The 20,121-nt window shown below is 32.5% G+C and overlaps 1 protein-coding gene across 50 annotated transcripts in view; it reads right to left on the bottom strand.

Annotated features, from left to right (window-relative positions):
* Positions 1–20,121, bottom strand: part of TRDN (triadin) — a 950,114-nt gene that overhangs the window by 737,842 nt on the left and 192,151 nt on the right. For all 50 annotated transcript variants that reach the window (XM_053710723.1, XM_053710722.1, XM_053710726.1 and 47 more), the window contains exons 7-9: positions 9,894–9,950; positions 3,171–3,230; positions 168–227 (exon numbers count right to left, since the gene is read on the bottom strand). In XM_053710723.1, the coding sequence (XP_053566698.1) occupies positions 168–227; positions 3,171–3,230; positions 9,894–9,950 (177 nt within the window). The remainder of the gene's footprint in view (positions 1–167; positions 228–3,170; positions 3,231–9,893; positions 9,951–20,121) is intronic.

Genomic DNA, 20,121 nt, shown 5'->3' with positions numbered 1-20,121 from the left:
AAACTACATTGTCAGTACAAATAGGAAAAAGTAAACAATCCAAATTTAGTTTTATCTAAATTGTTTCAACTGTATGGAAAAATATATATATATATTTATGAATGGTGAGTTCATATTGAAATGCATTAGTGTTGCATTAGATCATGAACCATAATGCAAATATTCACCTTTAGATGGTGCTTTTTTACCAGGCTTTTCATGCGTCTCTGGCTTTTCTTTTTTAACAACTAAAAATAAACAAAAGACATATTATTATTATTAATGAACTAATTTGACAGGCATTTTACGGTATAAAATAATGCAAAGTTACAGATCACGGTACCAGCTTTAAAGGGGCAGTCAACACCAGATTTTTTATTGTTTAGGACATATAAGATAGCAGTTATAATAAGTCAGTGCTGACTCCAGGGTAACTTCATGTGCGTGAGCTCAATGTTATCTATATGACACACATGCACTAACGCCCTCTAGTGGTGAAAAACTGTCAAGATGCATTCAGATTAGAGGCGGCCTTCAAAGTCTAAGAAATTAGCATATGAGCCTACCTAGGTTTAGCTTTCAACTAAGAATACCAAGAGAACAAAGCAAAATTGGTGATAAAAGTAAATTGGAAAATTGTTTAAAATTACATGCCCTATCTGAATCATGAAAGTTTATTTTGGACTTAACTGTCCCTTTAAGAAAGGTTTAACTCATGTGGGATCAGTGAATCATAATGATTTTCCACCTTTGTTACAAATGTTTTATGTTGCGTGGACACTTTTCCATCCAATGGATAGACTCAAAAATAACTTAAAATCAAGATTCATTAATTCTAGATATGTTAAACACAATTAACCTTCCAATTTAAAAGGAATTCTGTATTTGCCCGATTAAAGAGACAGTCTAGTCAAAATTAAACTTTCATGATTCAGATAGGCCATGCAATTTTCAACAACTTTTCAATTTAATGTTATCATCAAATTTGCTTTGTTCTTTTAGTATTCTTTGTTGAAAGTTAAACCTATGTAGGTTCATATGCTAATTTCTAAAACCCTTGAAGGCCGCCTTTTATTTCAGTGCATTTTTAAAGTTTAACACAGCTAGACAGCGCTAGTTCATGTGTGGCATATAGATAATATTGTGCTTACTCCCGTGGAGTTAATTCAGAGAGGATACTGATTGGCTAAAATGCAAGTCTGTCAAAAGAACTGAAATAAGGGGGCAGTCTGCAGAGGTTTAGATACAAGGAGGTAAAAAGTATTTTAATATACCTGTACTGGTTATGCAAAACTGGGGAACAGGTAATAAAGGGATTATCAATCTTTTAAAACAATAAAAATCTGGAGTAGACTGTCCCTTTTATCTTATTAAAAAAGTTAAGGAAGAAGTGGCTATTCAAGTAAAATATATATAAATATAGTTTTTATATTGTAAAATTTAATCAGGAATTTATGTAAAAAAAAAGTCATAAATAACAGAACATGCTAGTGGTGATTGTTATGGGTATCACTACATTCGCCAATTCCTGTTCTCTGTTCCTGTGCATCTGAACACTTACTAGAACATATATAATATAACTCAACATATATAATATATCCAGTGTGGGGTCTTATCAGTTCCATTAATTAATGAATGAATTAATTAATAATTAATAATATTATATATTATTATAATATTATATATACAATAATTTTAAAGCTATTTGAGTGAGCAGAAAATAAAGGATTTACCATCACTAAAAATAAACTGTAGTTTTAGTTTTCACTTATTAAAAAAGGGTCAAAACTCACCCTGGCTGTGCCACGGCAGCTCGCTAAACTCAGCTCCTCCGTCCTCCCACGCCACAGCGCTCTTTACCAAAGAGGTGACGTTTCCACCTCTAAACCAAAAGCCGTGCTTGCATACAGAATTCTGTCAGATGACAAGCCAGGCTATTGGTTTAGAGGTTTAAACTTAACCTTATTGAGAGACGAGCACTGTACCATGGGTGGCTCTGACTTTAGCAAGCTGCTGTGCCACAGACAGGGTGAGTCTAGCACCCTTTTTTTAATAAGTGATAACTGAAACTATCATTTAATTTTAGTGATAGTAAATCCTAGCGATTTTTAAATGCTCAGATTTACCATCACTTTAAATATTGACTATTAAAGAAATTACCAGGAAGTGTTTCATTGCATTTACCACCCATATCTTCTGAGGTGCTGTAGCAACAAGGTACCCTTTTAGGCCCAACGTTAGAAAAAAAAAGGCTTCCTGTCCTGTTTTAGCAAACAAACATATTCATATTGTTTCATTTTTACAGAATGATTAAGGGAACTCAAAGGTAGTTTGTGATAGACAAGTGAGACATGGATGGTGAAAATGCAAGGGGTACATTTGGTGAATACTAAGAAGACAAGTATAGGGTGCACTGCCGTGCTTCACTTTCAAGAGCTTTCAATCTAAGATTTGAAGATTTTGGTGGGTACATTTTCAAAGTATTGTTCTAAGCTTTTTCATTTCTGCAATTTAATCACTGGTGCACAAGCAACTGATTTTTAATAAATAGTTTACACTCACAATCCTAAGTCCAGTCCATTCAGTTTTTGATTTGGTGGCTGTAAACTTGGTAATAAGATGGAGAGTTGACAATTTGGGTATATTCCATTATGTGCCAAGTCTAGAGAAAAAGATGTTTCATCTCCAAGTTTCTGTCCATGACACTTTTTTAAGCACTTGGAAGCTCAGATTTATGTCCACAGCTGCAGGAGGTGCTGTTCTGCCAACCTTCCTTGCAGTGACATTTGAGAAGGGTTCAAGCTAAGACTGTATATAATGTTCTCTTGCTGATCTTGGACAGATCTTATAAGTGCAGTGAGTGATTATGTGGACAGAGTAAGACGTCGCCACAAAGATCATGAGGACAAATTAATGTCTGCCATTTGAATGTATTAACCTGGGGATCAAACTGTTCCACAACCTTCCTTCATTTTATAGTGGAACTCTGTCCCTTTGACAGAGGCAATGGAAAAATAAGCTAAGAGCTGTAAGTAATTTAGATTCAAGCATTTCTTCCCTTATCCACTCTTGTAATAGAACATACGGTATGATTGCATTGCAGCAGTTTACAGTCTCTTCAGCACTCCAAGAAATAAAAACAAGACCTATAAAGAAAAAAAAGTAATACACCCAATAAAAGGTATAAGTACCTTTAGCAGGAAGTTTCTTTTCAGGTTTTTCTTTTGCTTCTGGTTTTTCTTTGTGAATGACTGGAAAAAAACATAGTATTACACATAAATATAAAAAAATAAAACTATCATGTTATTTTGATTAATCTATCACAGTGTTTTTCAACCAGTGTGCCGTGAGAGATCCTCAGGTGTGCCACGGCAGACTGACAACAGTGTGACATATTTTTTAAACTTTGCTTGTTTTTTACTCCCAGTGCAGGGGTAGTTTGTAGGAGGCATGGCATAACAGCACAATACATACAGTATGTGTGTGTGTGTGTGTGTGTGTGTGTATATATATATATATGCTGTATTAGGCTACAATGTGTGATTTATTTTAAATTTTGGGATGGTGGTGTGCCACGGGATTTTTTAATGTAAAAAAGTGTGCCACGGCAAAAAAAAGGTTAAAAATCACTGATCTATCACACTAATGATAGTGAAGTCCATATGAATGATAAATTAGTATATATGTGCATATATACAACTATATTTCAACCATGGCTAATATGCTTTCTTACTTGCTAGTCACTGATAAATATTCTGTTATATAAAAGCTCTTTCTAAATTAAATGCCCATGCCCGTTTAATGTATTGGCATTACTTATATTGTACGCTATCTAGGGAGTAGGGTTCTGTAATCTTTCTATCCCAGTCATCCCTGTATTATCTTTATTTTTGTGTACCGCTGTTAATATATTGATGCATTACAAATAAAAAAAAAATAGATAGGACTGGAATATTAAACTGAAAAATATTGTTTAAAAGAGACAGTCTGCCGGAAAAATGTTTGTATTTAAAAAGACAGATAATGCCTTTATTACCCACTGCCCAGAATTGCATAACCAACACTGTTATAGTAATATATTTTTTTACCTCTGTGATTACCTTTTATCTAAACCACTGCAGACTGCGCCTTTATCTCAGTGCTTTTTTCAAACTTGCATTTTAGCCAATTAGTGCTGACTCATAAATAACTCCACGGGAGTAAGCACACTGTTATCTATATGAGACACATGAATTAACACTGTCTAGCCGTGGAGCTAAATGTTCTGTTTCCATCTACATATAAATGTAAACATTAAGGGCCAGATTACAAGTGGAGAACAAATGTTTACGCGAGAGCGATAAGGGGTTTATTGCATGTTTTTGTGCTCATCGGGTTTATCACTCATATTAAAAGTTTAAAGTAAACACAACTGATTGTGTGCAATTCAAGTTAACATTCGTCTGGTTAGCGTGTCCTCTGTGGTCAAGTTTCACAAAACAAAAAAGTGTTGCAAAACACATCAAAAATACATTACAATGTACAGTTACACTCATAATAACACCATCTTATAAAAATTATTTAAAAAAATATTGCACAACATAGAGATACATTCATTTACATCTATATAAGTGCATGAAAACATATAAAAACATATTTATGCAATAATCGTATATAATAGTGTTATACTTTGTATTTACTGTAAATATTTCCAATTCTAATGTTCTGTACATAGCAGATTATGTTCTAAGTATTTCTAAATAGATATTCCTATATATATATATATATATATATAGGAATATCTATTTAGAAATACTTATAACATATTCTGCTATGTACAGAACATTAGAATGGGAAATATTTACAGTAAATACAAAGTATAACAATGTGTGTGTGTGTGTGTGTGTTAATGAATAAATAGAACATATTATTCTATGTGGGGAACATTGGAATGTGAAATAGTAATATTTTCATTTCGGCTAGCGCATATGAGAATATGCGATCGTGTTGGCGCGCTGTAGGGTGTTTTTCCCACTTTTTTTGCCCCATTGACTACTATAGGGGAATAGGTTATTGCACGTGTGATAACCTAAATTTTATAATAGAAGTAAATTGCAAAGTTGTTTAAAACCACATGCTCTATCTGAGCCATGAACATTTAATTTTGAATATCCCTTTCTTAAAGGGATAGTCTACACCAGAATTGTTATTGTTTTAAAAGATAGATAATCCCTTTATTACCCATTCCCCACTTTCGCATAACCAACACAGTTATATTAATATACTTTTAACCTCTCTGATTATCTTGTATCTAAGCCTCTGCAAACTGCCCCTTTATTTCAGTTCTTTTGACAGACTTGAAGTTTAGCCAATCAGTGCCTGCTCCCAGATAACGTTACGTGCATGAGCACAGTGTTATCTATATAAAAAAACACATGAACTAACACCCTCTAGTGGTGAAAAACTGTTAAAATGCATTCTGAAAAGAGGTGGCCTTCAAGGTCTAAGAAATTAGCATATGAACCTCCTAGGTTAAGCTTTCAACTAAGAATAGCAAGAGAACAAAGCAAAATTGGTGATAAAAGTAAATTAGACAATTGTTTACTATTACATGCCCTATCTGAATCATGAAAGTTTATTTTAGACTAGACTTTCCCTTTAAATCAAATAAATGCCTATACATCCAATGGACACACATCACAATACTTCAAAACAGGTAAATAACAGAAGAGAGATGTTGCCTAACTATAAACACAGTAGGGAAAAAAGCACCAAACGTTAGTTATTTATATTCTATCGCATTTGGCTTCTTTTGACACTTTTTAATGCAATAACCACAGACCTGTGTTATATTCCTATACTGATTTTGGTAACTTTTCTAGTTAAACGATAAGTATAATTTCAATACCTCCCTCTGCCCTCTGAAAGGATATGCACAAAGCATTAGAGCTTTGCAAATATGATGTGCTGTGTGGATCATCAACTTTTTGCTTAGTGTCATTTACAAGATTGAGGATGCAACTAACTTATCCAGGATAAAAATGCAGAGCAGCATCCGTTTCCAGTAAGAGATATCTTGGAAATCTGCCTTGCTACTTTCTATTAGGAATACTTGATTCAATTCTGGTAAGTACATTCCATAAAATAACTTTACTGTCACAATTACCTGGGTCAGCCCATCAGGGCAGAGCTAAATGAATGCAAAAAAAACCTAAGTAATTGAGATGCCTATATTTTTCTTTCAAAGGTTACTATGGTTATTTCTCTTTCATGTTCAGTGAGATTTTGAAAGTTTATCATATTTTTTTTTTTTTTTTTTACAATCTGTTTTGCAAAATGCTTCTTCAACCTTTCAAATTAATATTCCTATTATAAAAGGTATAAATATATAGACATAAAAGTGTTGGATAATGAATATTTTATTTTTATATTTGAAAATTACAATTCTGTCCCCATAGGCACTTATTTTACATAGCTAATTTTTGCTAATCTACTGCACACTTCAAGAGTCACAGACTTTCCTAATTATGATGACTATATAAAGAACACTTACGTAAGTGCTACAAATTGAGAAGAAGAAAAAAAGTGTTTGATAAGGGCAAATAAGAATTATTTTTGCTTCATTTTAGTTACAATTTTAGATATGTCTCATTGATAATTAAACATGTTAACTTGCAGATAAAGATGCCCTTCATTTGCATACAATAAAAGCAATTCACTGGATAAGAAAGCAAGTTATCTTTTTTTAGTACTGTAATGGAAAAGCACAGTGGAACTTTTGAGATCCTGATCTGTGACTGTGAAACAACATTACTCAGGTTTGCTTCAAGACTTGAACATGCCCATTCTATTTTGATTATGATAACGCATGTTGCTCTCTGAGAGCTGAAAGCTTGGACAGTTTCACTTCATATGAATGTGAGGCTCTTCAAATTCCACCTAGTTTATCTGTATGCCAGGAAATGACTCTGTCCTAATCAGAACAGTCAGTAATAGGAAACTGCAAATGACACAGTAAATGTATCTAAATAAGAAGGGATTCCAATATGTGACTTTTAAATACAAAATATATTAGGGATGGGCGAATGTTTCGCAACATTCAAAAAAATTAAACGTATTTTAAAACATTTGTTTGTTCGTTTCGAATTTCGAATTTTTGTACAACATTCTAACATTCTTTTACTGTAATAGTATTTCTAAAGCTTTCTTTAAATGTAATATTCAATTAGAATTTTCTAATAATTCTATTAGAATTATGCAATATTCAAATTCGAAAAATTTGAATTTAGATATTTGTGATAGTATTTCTTATGCTCACTTTAAATGTAATATTCGAATGATGCAATATTTGAATTAAAAAATTCAAATTAATATATTTTAATAGTATTTCTAATGCTTTCTTTAATATTCGAGTTGGAAAAAAATCGAATTTATATATTTGTAATAGTATTTCTAATGCTTTCTTTAATATTCGAGTTGGAAAAAAATCGAATTTATATATTTGTAATAGTATTTCTAATGCTTTCTTTAAATGTAATATTTAAATTATGTAATATTCAAAATAGAAACATTCAAAAAGGTATATTTGTATCTATTATGTATCAATTTACTAAATTCCCTATCACAAGAACTAATGAACTTCTGAATAGTATTTGTTAAGTTCCAGTAATATATATATATATATATATATATTCTCATATATATATATATATATATATATATATATATATATATATATATATATATATATATATATAGTTTTTTTACTATTATCATTTTCAGCATTGTGGTTACTTACTTATGTCCACATTTTAGATTTTTTAGGGTTTTATTTATAGTTTTATTATTGTTGCTATTATCATATTTCTAGATTTAGGCCTGTTTTTTCTGTTGAGACATTACAAGCACTACCATATCACCTATTATATTAAAACTGAGGAAGCGCCCCCTAAGGGCGTGGTGTGTCCACTGAGTACACACCACTCTCTCCATACATACTAGTATTTGTTAAATCGAATGGTACATTCGAAATTTGTGAACATTCAATCTAATTATAAACATTCGAATTCGAAAGTGACATTCGAAAACTGTAAATAGCATTTGATTACAGAAGTTTTAAGAACATTCGTTCTTAACATTCGATTATGAATATCGAATTTCTACAATAACATTTGTTCTAACATTTGAATTTGAATATAAACACATTTGCCCATCCCTAAATATAATGAGTATTTCTACTTAAGAAATTATTTCCTCCAAGTAAAATGTATTGTTTTTGCTTATTTATTTTATATAAACTGTACTGTAAAATATGTTTCCTAGTAATGTGTTTCCAGTCACTTGCTATATTAGATGCAGCGTATTAAATGCATAACACGTTGCTCATTTAGGTTTATTTTGTATTTGAACAAGCTGTTTTCCTTATTGAAACCTCAATCATTGTTCTTAAGAAACCATTACAATAGGCTGAGTCTTCAGAAAGACCAGACTTCCTTATCTTATACAAAATGGTCTCTCAAGCTTACTTCTAGCTCAATTAACTCTTGAGAGTGAGTTAAATAGCGCTCCACTTGTAATTCTGCCCTTTATAGGGAAAAGTAAAAAAAAAACTTTCATGTAAATTTAAACAACTTTCCAATTTACTTTTATCACCAATTTTGCTTTGTTCTCTCAGTATTCTTAGTTGAAAGCCAAACCTAGGAAGGCTCATATGATAATTTCTAAGCCCTTGAAGGCCGCCTCTAATCACATGCTTTTTTATTTGCTTTTCACAACAGGGGAGAGCTAGTTCATGTAAGCCATATAGATAACATTGTAATCACGCCCGTGACTTGTGGCAGACACTGCACTAATTGGCTAAAATGCAATTCAATAGATAATAAATAAAAGTCATGTGATCAGGGGGCTGTCAGAAGATGCTTAGATGCAAGGTAATCACAGAGGTTAAAAGTATATTAATATACTGTGTTGGTATGCAAAACTGGGGAATGGGTAATAAAGGGATTATCTATCTTTTTAAACAACAAAAAACCTGTTGTTGACTCTCCCTTTAATCATAGACTGTTTCATCTGCAGCTGATAGCTTAATCATAGACTGTTTCATCTTCAGCTGATAGAAAACAGTCAAATTCTAGAAAGGCAGCTACTATGTAAGCTTGTACTAGGTAATCTGTATGATAACATGCTTCTCAATGGTCCCTATGTTGCAGGAGTGTTGGATTTTCTAGAAGAATCGTAATGTGCTGCAACCAACAGGGTGCACATCTATGTGGTACCTCTGTGTAGATTCCTTAATAAAATGTTGATTCCAAAATGGTATTTAAAAAATTACCTATTAAAATAAGCCATTGAAATGTTGTTTTTATCATTTCAATAATGTTCAAAATGGCAGGTTGTTGGATTTAGAGTGATGGTATAGGATTAGAGTTACAAGTTAATGCTAAAATTAGGGTTAGGGGTTACATTCCTTGGCTGTAAATGATCTTGAGAACTGGTTAGTGCAATAAAGGATTGCAAAATTATTATAATAACTTTGATATAGGGAAAAATAGGGAAAATGAATGCTTAGGTTATCATAAGTAAAATCCATTAAATCTATTAATTCAATTAGTCACAGCGCACCTTCAAGTTAGTGCTCCAGCAAAAGAAAGAAAAGGCTTTTTTAGTGTGCCCTATAGAAGTCTATGGGGAAAGGGAGTTAGTGAGCTTGTGTTACCTGACCTCCAGATGTTAATAACTTTTTCTTTTAACTCGTAATACCATAGCAAACATAGGGGCGTTATTGATTTAACTTGAGCATTGTTAGCGCTCAACAGTACTAACATTTTTGCACTCCACTTGTAATCTAGCCCATAATATTTACATATGAACTAAAGCAGTAAAACCGTCAGACTTTCTCTTTTATTGTAAAGAATAGTACATAATGTTATACATACTTTTGTGTGTAATTTTTTCAATTTTTTCTTCTTTCACTGGTTTTTCTTTGTGAAATACTGAAAAGGAGAAATAGAAAAATACATTCTCATGTTTGCAATACTGAATGCATATAAACTATATTGTATTAAACAAAAACATACATTGCAGGATAATATCAATATTTCAATTTCAATAGAAAGTTGTTTCACAACCCCTGTTTTTTTTCTTTCCTCCACTGATTTTAGAAAAGCAGTTAAATGGACATTAAAATAATTTTTCTATATATTCCTAACATATATCAGTAATTAAACACTACTTTGTAAATTACTGATGCACAAAATATTTACAAATATTTGAAAACCAGGTGCAGGGATACAATACTTGAAAAGCATGTTGGAATTCATATTACTTATCTCATTTGATGTTGCCAATTAAGGGCAAAATTAAATTAGTTCTTGCTCTGATCTAGGCCATCACTGTGTAGCTTATTAGATGGTCAGTTATATTATTATACTTAAAGGGACATAAAACCCCAAAAATGTTCTTTCATGATTTAGGTAGAACATACAATTTTAAACAACTTTGTAGTTTACTTCTATTATCAAACTTGCTTCATTCTCTTGGTATCATTTGTTGAAGGAGCAGCAATGCACAACTGGTTTCTAACTGAGCACATGGGTGAGCCAATGAGAATCGGTATCTATATGCAGCCACCAATCAGCAGCTAGAAGCTAGGTTATTTGCTGCTCCTGAGCTTACCTAGATAAACCTTTCAGCAAAGGATAACAAGAGAAGGAAGCAAATTAAATAATAGGAAAGTTGTTTACAATTGTATGCTCTGTCTAAATCACAAATGTCTAATGATGACTTTACTGTCCCTTTAAGTATGATGGCTTTTGCTCCAGGCCCTCTGAAGGTAATAGGACATGTAAAATTTCAAGAGATGTCTTCTTAACATATATTTAAACCCCCCTTTAAAACCCAAAGTAATGTTATGGATGTCAGAGTTATATGATAGATTCATTTATTTTTATTTTTATTTTTTTATCTCATGGACAGGCTCTTAGAAAAAGTACTACCATGCTTACATTTAAAACCACTTTAATAGTTTTGCTTAAATTTTGACAAATATACAGTTAGGGAACTAATAATGCTTTTGCTAAATATTGCAATTATGACAGTTTTGAATTGGCAAATCAATATTTACTAAGCTAGCATGCTGGCTGGCACATGGCTAAATATTTACCCACCACCACTGAGGCAGGTTCAAACGCACAAATAGCTCTTTGGTATAAAATACTACTTCTTAAGATCTTGTTTCAAGTCTATGGGGTAAATTCCTATCTTGTTGATCATATTTATTGGATGTTTTTCAGCTCCCAATATGCCTTCTTCAATTTAAGAACAATCGCAATGCAAGTGATAACACCATTTTTATTTTCAGATTTGATACTGGAAAAGTCATTTATACAATGTATAGACAGCATTGACTTTGGTGATCACAATCAATTTATTCAATACTTTTCAACAGGTTTTTTGGACAATTTTACACTTATCAAATTTCACACCTAAAGGGACTTGATAACGGGGAAAACTTGCCTTTTTTAGTTATGTTTATGGATATTCCACAATAATTTGGAATAATTCTATTATGTTACACTCTGAAATAGCAACAGACACCAGTTTTATATATGAATTTATGGTCTAGATTCATTAAAACTATTTCATACATGTACTGTATATGTATTTAATAGGTATATATGTTATATCTTTTACATCTAACAAGATCTTCAGGAAATGCAAGAATAGCAAATTCCCAATCGTAATATCTAGAAATTGTGTTTAGCAATTGCATTCTAAAAGGTGAGGATGATATCAACCATATAATCACATATGTGAAGTGATGCAATATAAGAAATACATGATATATGTAAGTGTTGGGAAATCTCACATTCAGCAATTTATAAATTTTAATAAGACATCCCCTGTTCCTGATTAAGTGATCTCTAGTGTAGCAGTTTATATTTACTAGCGTTTGATCTGGCTACAGTCAGGATCCTTTTTTTTACAAATATTTAAATAAAAGTTAAGTTTCAAATTTAATATTTGAATATGTTTTGTTACTTCAATTTTTTTTTTTTTCAATAATGTAACAAATGTGCTAGAGGCTCCCTTCTCTAAAGTCTTATTTTGACTAAGTATAACTAAATAACTATACTAAAATGCTTGTTTGTATTTCTTGCTAAATAACTCATGATAGTAATTTACATAAATATTGTTTTAAATGGACTTTGTAGGGACAATTGCAACTTTGTGATAGGGATTTAACAGTGTGTCATTCCCTCCAGTTTATTGGCAACTGAGATCATTTGTGCCATTTTTAACAGGAAACAAAAATTATTGTTTTAAAAAAACTCAATTTACCATGTGTAGAACCTAGTGTCACCATCCCCTTAAAGGGACACTAAACACTCTGAGATGGTAATATAAAATGATAAATCATATATATAAAAAAAACTCTGCAGTATACTTTCACTATTTATTTTGTCCCCTTTTCCTGTAATTCCATTCTGAAATTGTGATGAGTGTTTCAGTTCCTGTTAGAAAAGGAAGTGCAGATCACTGTTATATTCCACACAGCCATTGGCTGCACACTCTAGTGACATATTTATAACTGTCCCTAATTGTCCACCACAGAGCAGGTAACCTAAGTTACAACAAGACAGCTCTTATTGTTTTATAGGCAATAACGCTTTATACTTATTTTGTTAATATTTAAACAGCTACTGAAACTTTGAAAAATAGATCTACATATTATTCTCAGAATAATATTTTCTTTGAATACATCATTCTGTCTAGCATTTATATAGTGTTTAATGTCCCTTTAATATCAGAGAAATTCAAAAAAGACCAAACTTATTCTGTACAGTGAGGTCTGCAACTTGTGGCAATATTTTAAACCTTGTAAATCAGTGGTTTCACTATTTACAAAGTATGAAAAGGGTGATATCAGTTGGGACTACTTTCTTTTTATGGAAAATAAGTTTTTTTAAAATACTTATAAAATAATAAAAGTTTAAAAACATGTTCAGTCTATCCATCATGCCTATAAATAAATATATATATATATATTTATTTATATAGCATTCATATTGTTTAACACCACTCTATCCAACAACATACACATGGACTACATTAACGTTATTAACCTATTCTGGTTTCCACAGTCAATATCTGTTGTTAATCATGCCATTGAAGTGAAATGGAGATTGATGGATATACTGAACGGGAGTCACCGTGAAAATACTATCACTGGGCTCCTATAGGAGGCGCTAGAATCAGGTGTAGATAATAATACAATATTGGTGAATGAAAATATAGGAAACGGCTGGCATAGGTACAAATGACAATATTTTACACTAGTATGCCAGCATGAATAATAAATTGTGAAAAATGAACAATATAAAATAAAAATATAAAATATATACAAATCAGATGGTATATGCAACCCAATCAATACAAGCCTGAGGAAACGGGGTGTTCCCCGAGAAACGCGTCGCTATCTTGTATGGTTCATGGGGAGATAGTTTGTCATCACCCAGCTGTAATCTGTTATACCATTTGGTATTTTTATTGTGTATAATAAAAAGACTGATTTTATACTTTTACATAAGTCTGGTGTTGGTGTTACTATCCCCATCACAGTAACCTAAGGGCACTATAGCCCTCCCTCCTCCTTCCATTTTAGCCGGTGTTTGACACCAAGGAGACAAGCATTCCTGATTGATCTGGGAGACACACAGCCAGCTGGTTTGCTGTTGAAAACCAGCCTGCCTCTACTGGCACAAGAGAGTGCCGCCTCGTTTGTGAGTACCCTTATTCTACTCCTTTACTGGAATTCTGGTTATATTGATCTACACATGTGGCGCCTCTGTTTCTGTTTTTTGTTTTGCATCATAGATTGATGGATATCAAGCTCAGTGATTTACCTAATCCTGTTTTTTCAATATTGAACAAGAATTTCAGAAAAAATTGAATCGACCCTAATATCACACAAGTTCTCATTAAAATTTGCAAAGGTAAATGCACAGGTATGTTTAGTCATTAACAGAATATTCCAGTATTAAACACTGCACCACATTAATTAATAAGATCATACATTTAACCTTGTTACAGCAATAAGTTTCAATTCAGAAGTTTACTAGACTGCCATTTAATTTCAGAATTAGACATGTGCGATTCGTTTCGGATCGATTTGGAAATTCGGAAAATTCGGAGATTCGGATCGATTCGAATTTCCGAATTAAAATACTGCCGAATCTACCAAATAAATACGAAATCGAATTGAATACATCCGAATCGAATCGAATACATCCGAATCAATTCGGATGTATTCGGTAGATTCGGATGGCCGTGTATTACACTAGTATTGTACAGTATATTAGGTTTTATCACTCTGCTATGGGTTAAACCTAATATACAGTACATAATACTAGTGTAATACACAGCACATCCCACCTAACACTTACCGAAATTCCGAATTTCCGAATCGATTCGAACCGAACCGAATCGAATCGAATCGAACCGAATCAAATTTTTCCGAATCCGAAAGAATCCGAATGAATCCAAAACGAATTCATTCAAATTTTTCTGAATTCGAATCGATCCGAACCGAAATTCGAATCGATCCGAATCGATCCGAACCGAAACAAGTTTTTCCAAGCTGCACAAGTCTATTCAGAATTACCTATTAAGTGAGACCACAGAAATAGTAATGTATTGTTTATTGAACACTTAAGTAAGACATTAATTGTTGACATTAACCCTTTAACGACGCACACTCTAGTGACATATTTATAACTGTCCCTAATTGTCTTTAAAGACCAGCAACGTACCCTGTACGACATAAGGGTTTAAAGCGTCTGGAAGCGATCCTGATCGCTTCAAGCCGCTTTCAAGGTATTGCTGTGATGCCTCGATATTGAGGCATCACTGCAATACCTTTTTTCCAAAACCGATGTAGAGAGAGCCACTCTGTGGCCCTCTCTGCACCGGTAGCGATGGGCCCGATCATTGGTGGGTGGGAGCACCTGCAGGGAGGCGGGTGGGCGGCCCATCTCTACTCGGCATCTGGTTCCTGAATGTGGAATGTGCACGGCGGGTGCCGGGAGCGTGCTGTGGGCCTGCAGGGAGTGCGCGCGCATGTGTGCTCGCGATTGCGCAACAACCACTGCCACCAATGAATGAGTGAATGGGACACAGGGAGAGGGAGGGGGGGGAATAACACTCAAAAGGATCTGGGAGGGGGAGAGGGAGGAGGGTATTGATGGGGGGCAGCTACACTACAGAAAAAAATTAATTACATAAAATTTAAAAAAAAAAAACATTTTTGGGAGGCAAATTGGGTACTGGCAGACAGCTGCCAGTACCCAAGATGGCAGCAAATAGGTAGTGGGCAAGGGTTATAGAGCTGTTTGGGGGGATCAGAGAGGTTGGGGCTAAGGGGGGGTCCATCACAGCTAGACAGATATTTAAAAAAAAATAATAATAATAATAATAAAAAAAAGCCTTTTATTTTAGTACTGGCAGACTTTCTGCCAGTACTTAAGATGGCGGGGACAATTGTGGGGTGGGGGAGGGAAGAGAGATGTTTGGGAGGGATCAGGGGGTGGGATGTGTCAGGTGGGAGGCTGATCTCTACACTAAAGCTAAAATTAACCCTGCAAGCTCCCTACAAGCTATCTAATTAACCCCTGCACTGCTGGGCATAATACACGTGTGATGCGAAGCAGCATTTAGCGGCCTTCTAATTACCAAAAAGCAACGCCAAAGCCATATATGTCTGCTATTTCTGAACAAAGGGGATCCCAGAGAAGCATTTACAACCATTTATGCCATAATTGCACAAGTTGTTTGTAAATAATTTAATTTTTTTTTTTATTTGATCACATTTGGCGGTGAAATGATGGCATGAAATATACCAAGATGGGCCTAGATCAATACTTGGGGTTGTCTACTACACTACACTAAAGCTAAAATTAACCCTAGAAGCTCCCTACATGCTCCCTAATTAACCCCTTCACTGCTGGGCATAATACACATGTGATGCTCAGTGGCATTTAGCGGCCTTCTAATTGCCAAAAAGCAACACCAAAGCCATATGTGTCTGCTATTTCTGAACAAAGAGGATCCCAGAGAAGCATATACAACCCTTTATGCCATAATTACACAAGTTGTTTGTAAATAATTTCAGTGAGAAACCTAAAGTTTGTGAAAAAATTTGTGAAAAACTGAACAATTTTTTTTTATTTGATCGCATTTGGCGGTGAAATGGTGGCATGAAATATACCAAAATGAGCCTTAATCAATATTTTGGGATGTCTTCTAAAAAAAAATATATACATGTCAAGGGATATTTAGGGATTCCTGAAAGATATCAGTGTCCCAATGTAACTAGCGCTAATTTTGAAAAAAAGTGGTTTGGATATAGCAAAGTGCTACTTGTATTTATTGCCCTATAACTTACAAAAAAAGCAAAGAACATGTGAACATTGGGTATTTCTAAACTCAGGACAAAATTTAGAAACTATTTAGCATGGGTGTTTTTTGGTGGTTGTAGATGTGTAACAGATTTTGGGTGTCAAAGTTAGAAAAAGTTTATTTTTTTTCATTTTTTTCTCATATTTTATAATTTATTTTTAGTAAATTATAAGATATGATGAAAATAATGTTATATTTAGAAAGTCTGTTTAATGGCGAGAAAAACAGTATATAATATGTGTGGGTACAGTAAATGAGTAAGAGGAAAATTACAGCTAAACACAAACAACGCAGAAATGTAAAAAAAAGCCCTGGTCTTTAAGGGAAAGAAATTGAAAAATGGCCTTGTCCTTAAGGGGTTAATTAAAGGTTTTTTTATGTTTAAAAGATAGGCAGTCATTGTAGCATAATCTTATTTTTAAATAAAACAAACACACAGTAAAAAAATTGTTACATTTTAGTACTATTCCCATTCCAGAGAAGATATATTGATGATGATGTCACTAATGGCATCAACATGGAAAGTGCCAATGATATCCATAAATCCATTAAAAAATAATATAGGTATTCTATAAACACTCGTTATCATTAGCATAAAGTTTGCAAAAAAAATGCCTTGTTACCATTAAATAAACATACACAAATTATATTATTCACTGTCTTTTCTTGTCTATACGTTATAGCACCAAAACACTTTATATATATATATATATATATATATATATATATATATATATATATATATATATATATATATATTTATATAGTACACTGTATTACAAATCTGTAAAAGTCATTGATCTAGTCTGTGTAAATGAGAGTGACACCTATGTAGAGGAAATGCTGTGGATGGGCATTTAATGATTTATTTTGTTAAGTACTTGTGAATATCTTCCCTGTTATCTGATATCTTAACATGTTTATTCCATCACAGATAGGTAGCCTTTATAGCTATCACTTGCTCCTCTAGTCTATTAAAATATTAATGCTGCAGCTATTTACACATCCAATAAAATTAAGTGTTTAAGGCAAATCAAAAGTAACTGTATTAAGTTGTCTCACTATTAGTAATAGGACAGGCATATCAATTAGATATATAGTTACTGAGTGCACTTTATTACATTGGTATTTAGAAAATATGTAATTTTATTACATATATTAGGAAAAAAGCTATAAATAGATGTGACAATGTAAGCTGTATAATTAGTAAACTATATATATATATATATAACCATCAAGATATCATCTGGTCAATTAAAATTGACAAATATTTAATTTGCAACTATAGAGTTGCAACATTTTAATGATATTGTATTTGTTTTATCTACTCTAAAATTAGTTAGTGTGTTTGTATTTGAATTTTGCCCTCCCCAAGAATTTTGCCACAATTATTATTTATGCTTATATATTTACTAAATTGAATAATTAAGAAATGCCCTAATGATACCTTTTCTCAGCATATATTTAAGATAGATTCAACATTTTAGGTGGCAGTGTTGAATTTAATGTGCACTTCTTGCAGAAATATAAAGATGGTAAAATGTAATTTCCTCAGCAGGCAGACATCAGCTTTGTTGAGAAGAGTGACATTCAGGTTCAGAATGTCTACTCCAGAAATGGCTGGTGTCACATAATGTGCTCAGAATCCCTTTTATTTATAATTGATATGTCAATCTGTAAGGTCACAGAGGTTTGAAGTTTAAAAAAATATATATTGTTAATGTTACTTTTGTTTGCACCTTTATTAAAGTTTATTTATTCTTCTAAAATCATTATCTGCATTCTTATAAACAGATAGAAAATTTGTTTTGTTCCGTTTCAATCATTCAATTGAATTAAATAAAAATATACACAATTGCAAAAAAATTATCTTTAACACAAATATCAGTAAAAGCAAAAATCTTTAAATGATATTAGGTTTTATAGACTGTTGAGTTATTACACACAAATATAATGAAAATGTACAAATAATATATATATATATATATATATATATATATATAAGTATTCACATCCACTGTAAAGAGACTTTAAGCAGTCAGTCAGGATGCTTGTCCCAGGACAAGCTAGGGAGTGTGCATCTGTCATGTGCAGGCACAGTCATGTTATTTTTCTATTCAGTTTAAGTAAGTTCTATGAAATCTCATGAGATTTCAGTGAAATCTCATGAGATCACAGCAAAGGCAAAGCATTACCTCAGCACTGCTGATGCTGATTTGCTATTTTTTTTTGTTTGTTTCAACTTGCAGCTGGACAGCAGCTGAAGTATAACACAGTGTTTACACAGCACTTACTCTGGTGAGCTGAAGAAATTTTGAGGTAAAATATCTTCCTTTTTTACGTACTGATGCTGAGGTGATATTTTCTTGTCAGCTTTTTACAGTTATGCTGCATCACTTTGAAGTGATTTAGCATATGAGTATTATGCCACTTTAACGTTTTAATGTAATCAATTATTATTTTAAAATAGTTAAAACTCATGGCATATAATTATATTTTTTTTTATAAAATGTTTTCTTTATTTATTTATTTACTTATCTTAGTTTATTAAGTCAGACTTATAGTTAATGCTTCCAAACCTTTAAATGTAAAATCTAAATTATATTACCTTTATAAATTATATTTAATCTAATTATTTTACAAAAGTAATGCCAACTAAAAAAGATATACTTTCATTAATTATAGAAAACAAAATGTTCCAAGAAGATTTAAAGACATTACTAACAAGGAGTTAGTAATCTGCGGAATCTATTGGCCTTCTAGGGCTATTATAAGCCTTAATAACAAACTACAGAAAGTGAATTAAAGGCAAGTCGCATATATTTAAACCTGTGCCCAGAAATGAATATATTTTAAATTGGTCTGTTTCTGAACCTTCTGGACCTCATAAAAAAGAGTTTGTCAAGATGCTCAATGACATCTAGGATTATTGTTATGTGTGAGTTATGATTTCTTCACAACTTGCCGCTTGTTAAAGTATAACTTGATATTAAATCAATATTAAATAATTGGGGTGGTTTGGTATGAAAAATGGATTTGCACATCTGCATATTTAATAATTTGTTGGTGGTTAAAAGTTTTAAGACATTGCTTAGGAATCCCTTCATTATTTGCCAACTGTCTAGATGTCTTTTCTTTTCTAAATGTTTGCCAAAATCAGTAAGCACCAAGTAAGTTAAAAGTCCATCTATTCTCAAAAATGTTACTGTCTTTAAAATTAGCCATATTTGTTTGACTTGTGAAGGTACTTGACAAAAAAATATATCTGGCTGTATTTTTCCCCTTTGTTTTTTTAATTTCCTTTGCATTGACTTTATACTGTGCAAAGTTGATTAACAATTAATTCAAATAACATAAATAGCTAAAAGGACATTCTGAATAATTCTTTATTAGTTTTAACCCCTGCACTACTGGGACTTTAAGAGAAAAACTTGCCCAAAATACCAGAGAATTTTTAGCATTTTTGCTATCAATCATTTAAACAGAAATAGAGCCTTGTGTTTTTTTATTTACCAGTCAAAACTATATATATATTTAACCCTTTGAGTGCTAAGCACTTTCCCACCTGGGTGCAAATATTTTCTATGATTTTTTTTTTTTTAACATACCCCCAAGACTTACACTGTTGGAAAGGTTAGGCAATTACAGTGGGTCTTGGGGGTCTGTTGCTGCTTAGATGCTTGAGATACAGGCTTCTAAGCAGCATGC

This window comes from Bombina bombina, chromosome 4 (assembly GCF_027579735.1).
Source record: "Bombina bombina isolate aBomBom1 chromosome 4, aBomBom1.pri, whole genome shotgun sequence".
Lineage (NCBI taxonomy): Eukaryota > Metazoa > Chordata > Amphibia > Anura > Bombinatoridae > Bombina > Bombina bombina.
Note: the sequence above shows the minus strand (reverse complement) of the source record. Positions and strands in the feature narration are given on the sequence as shown.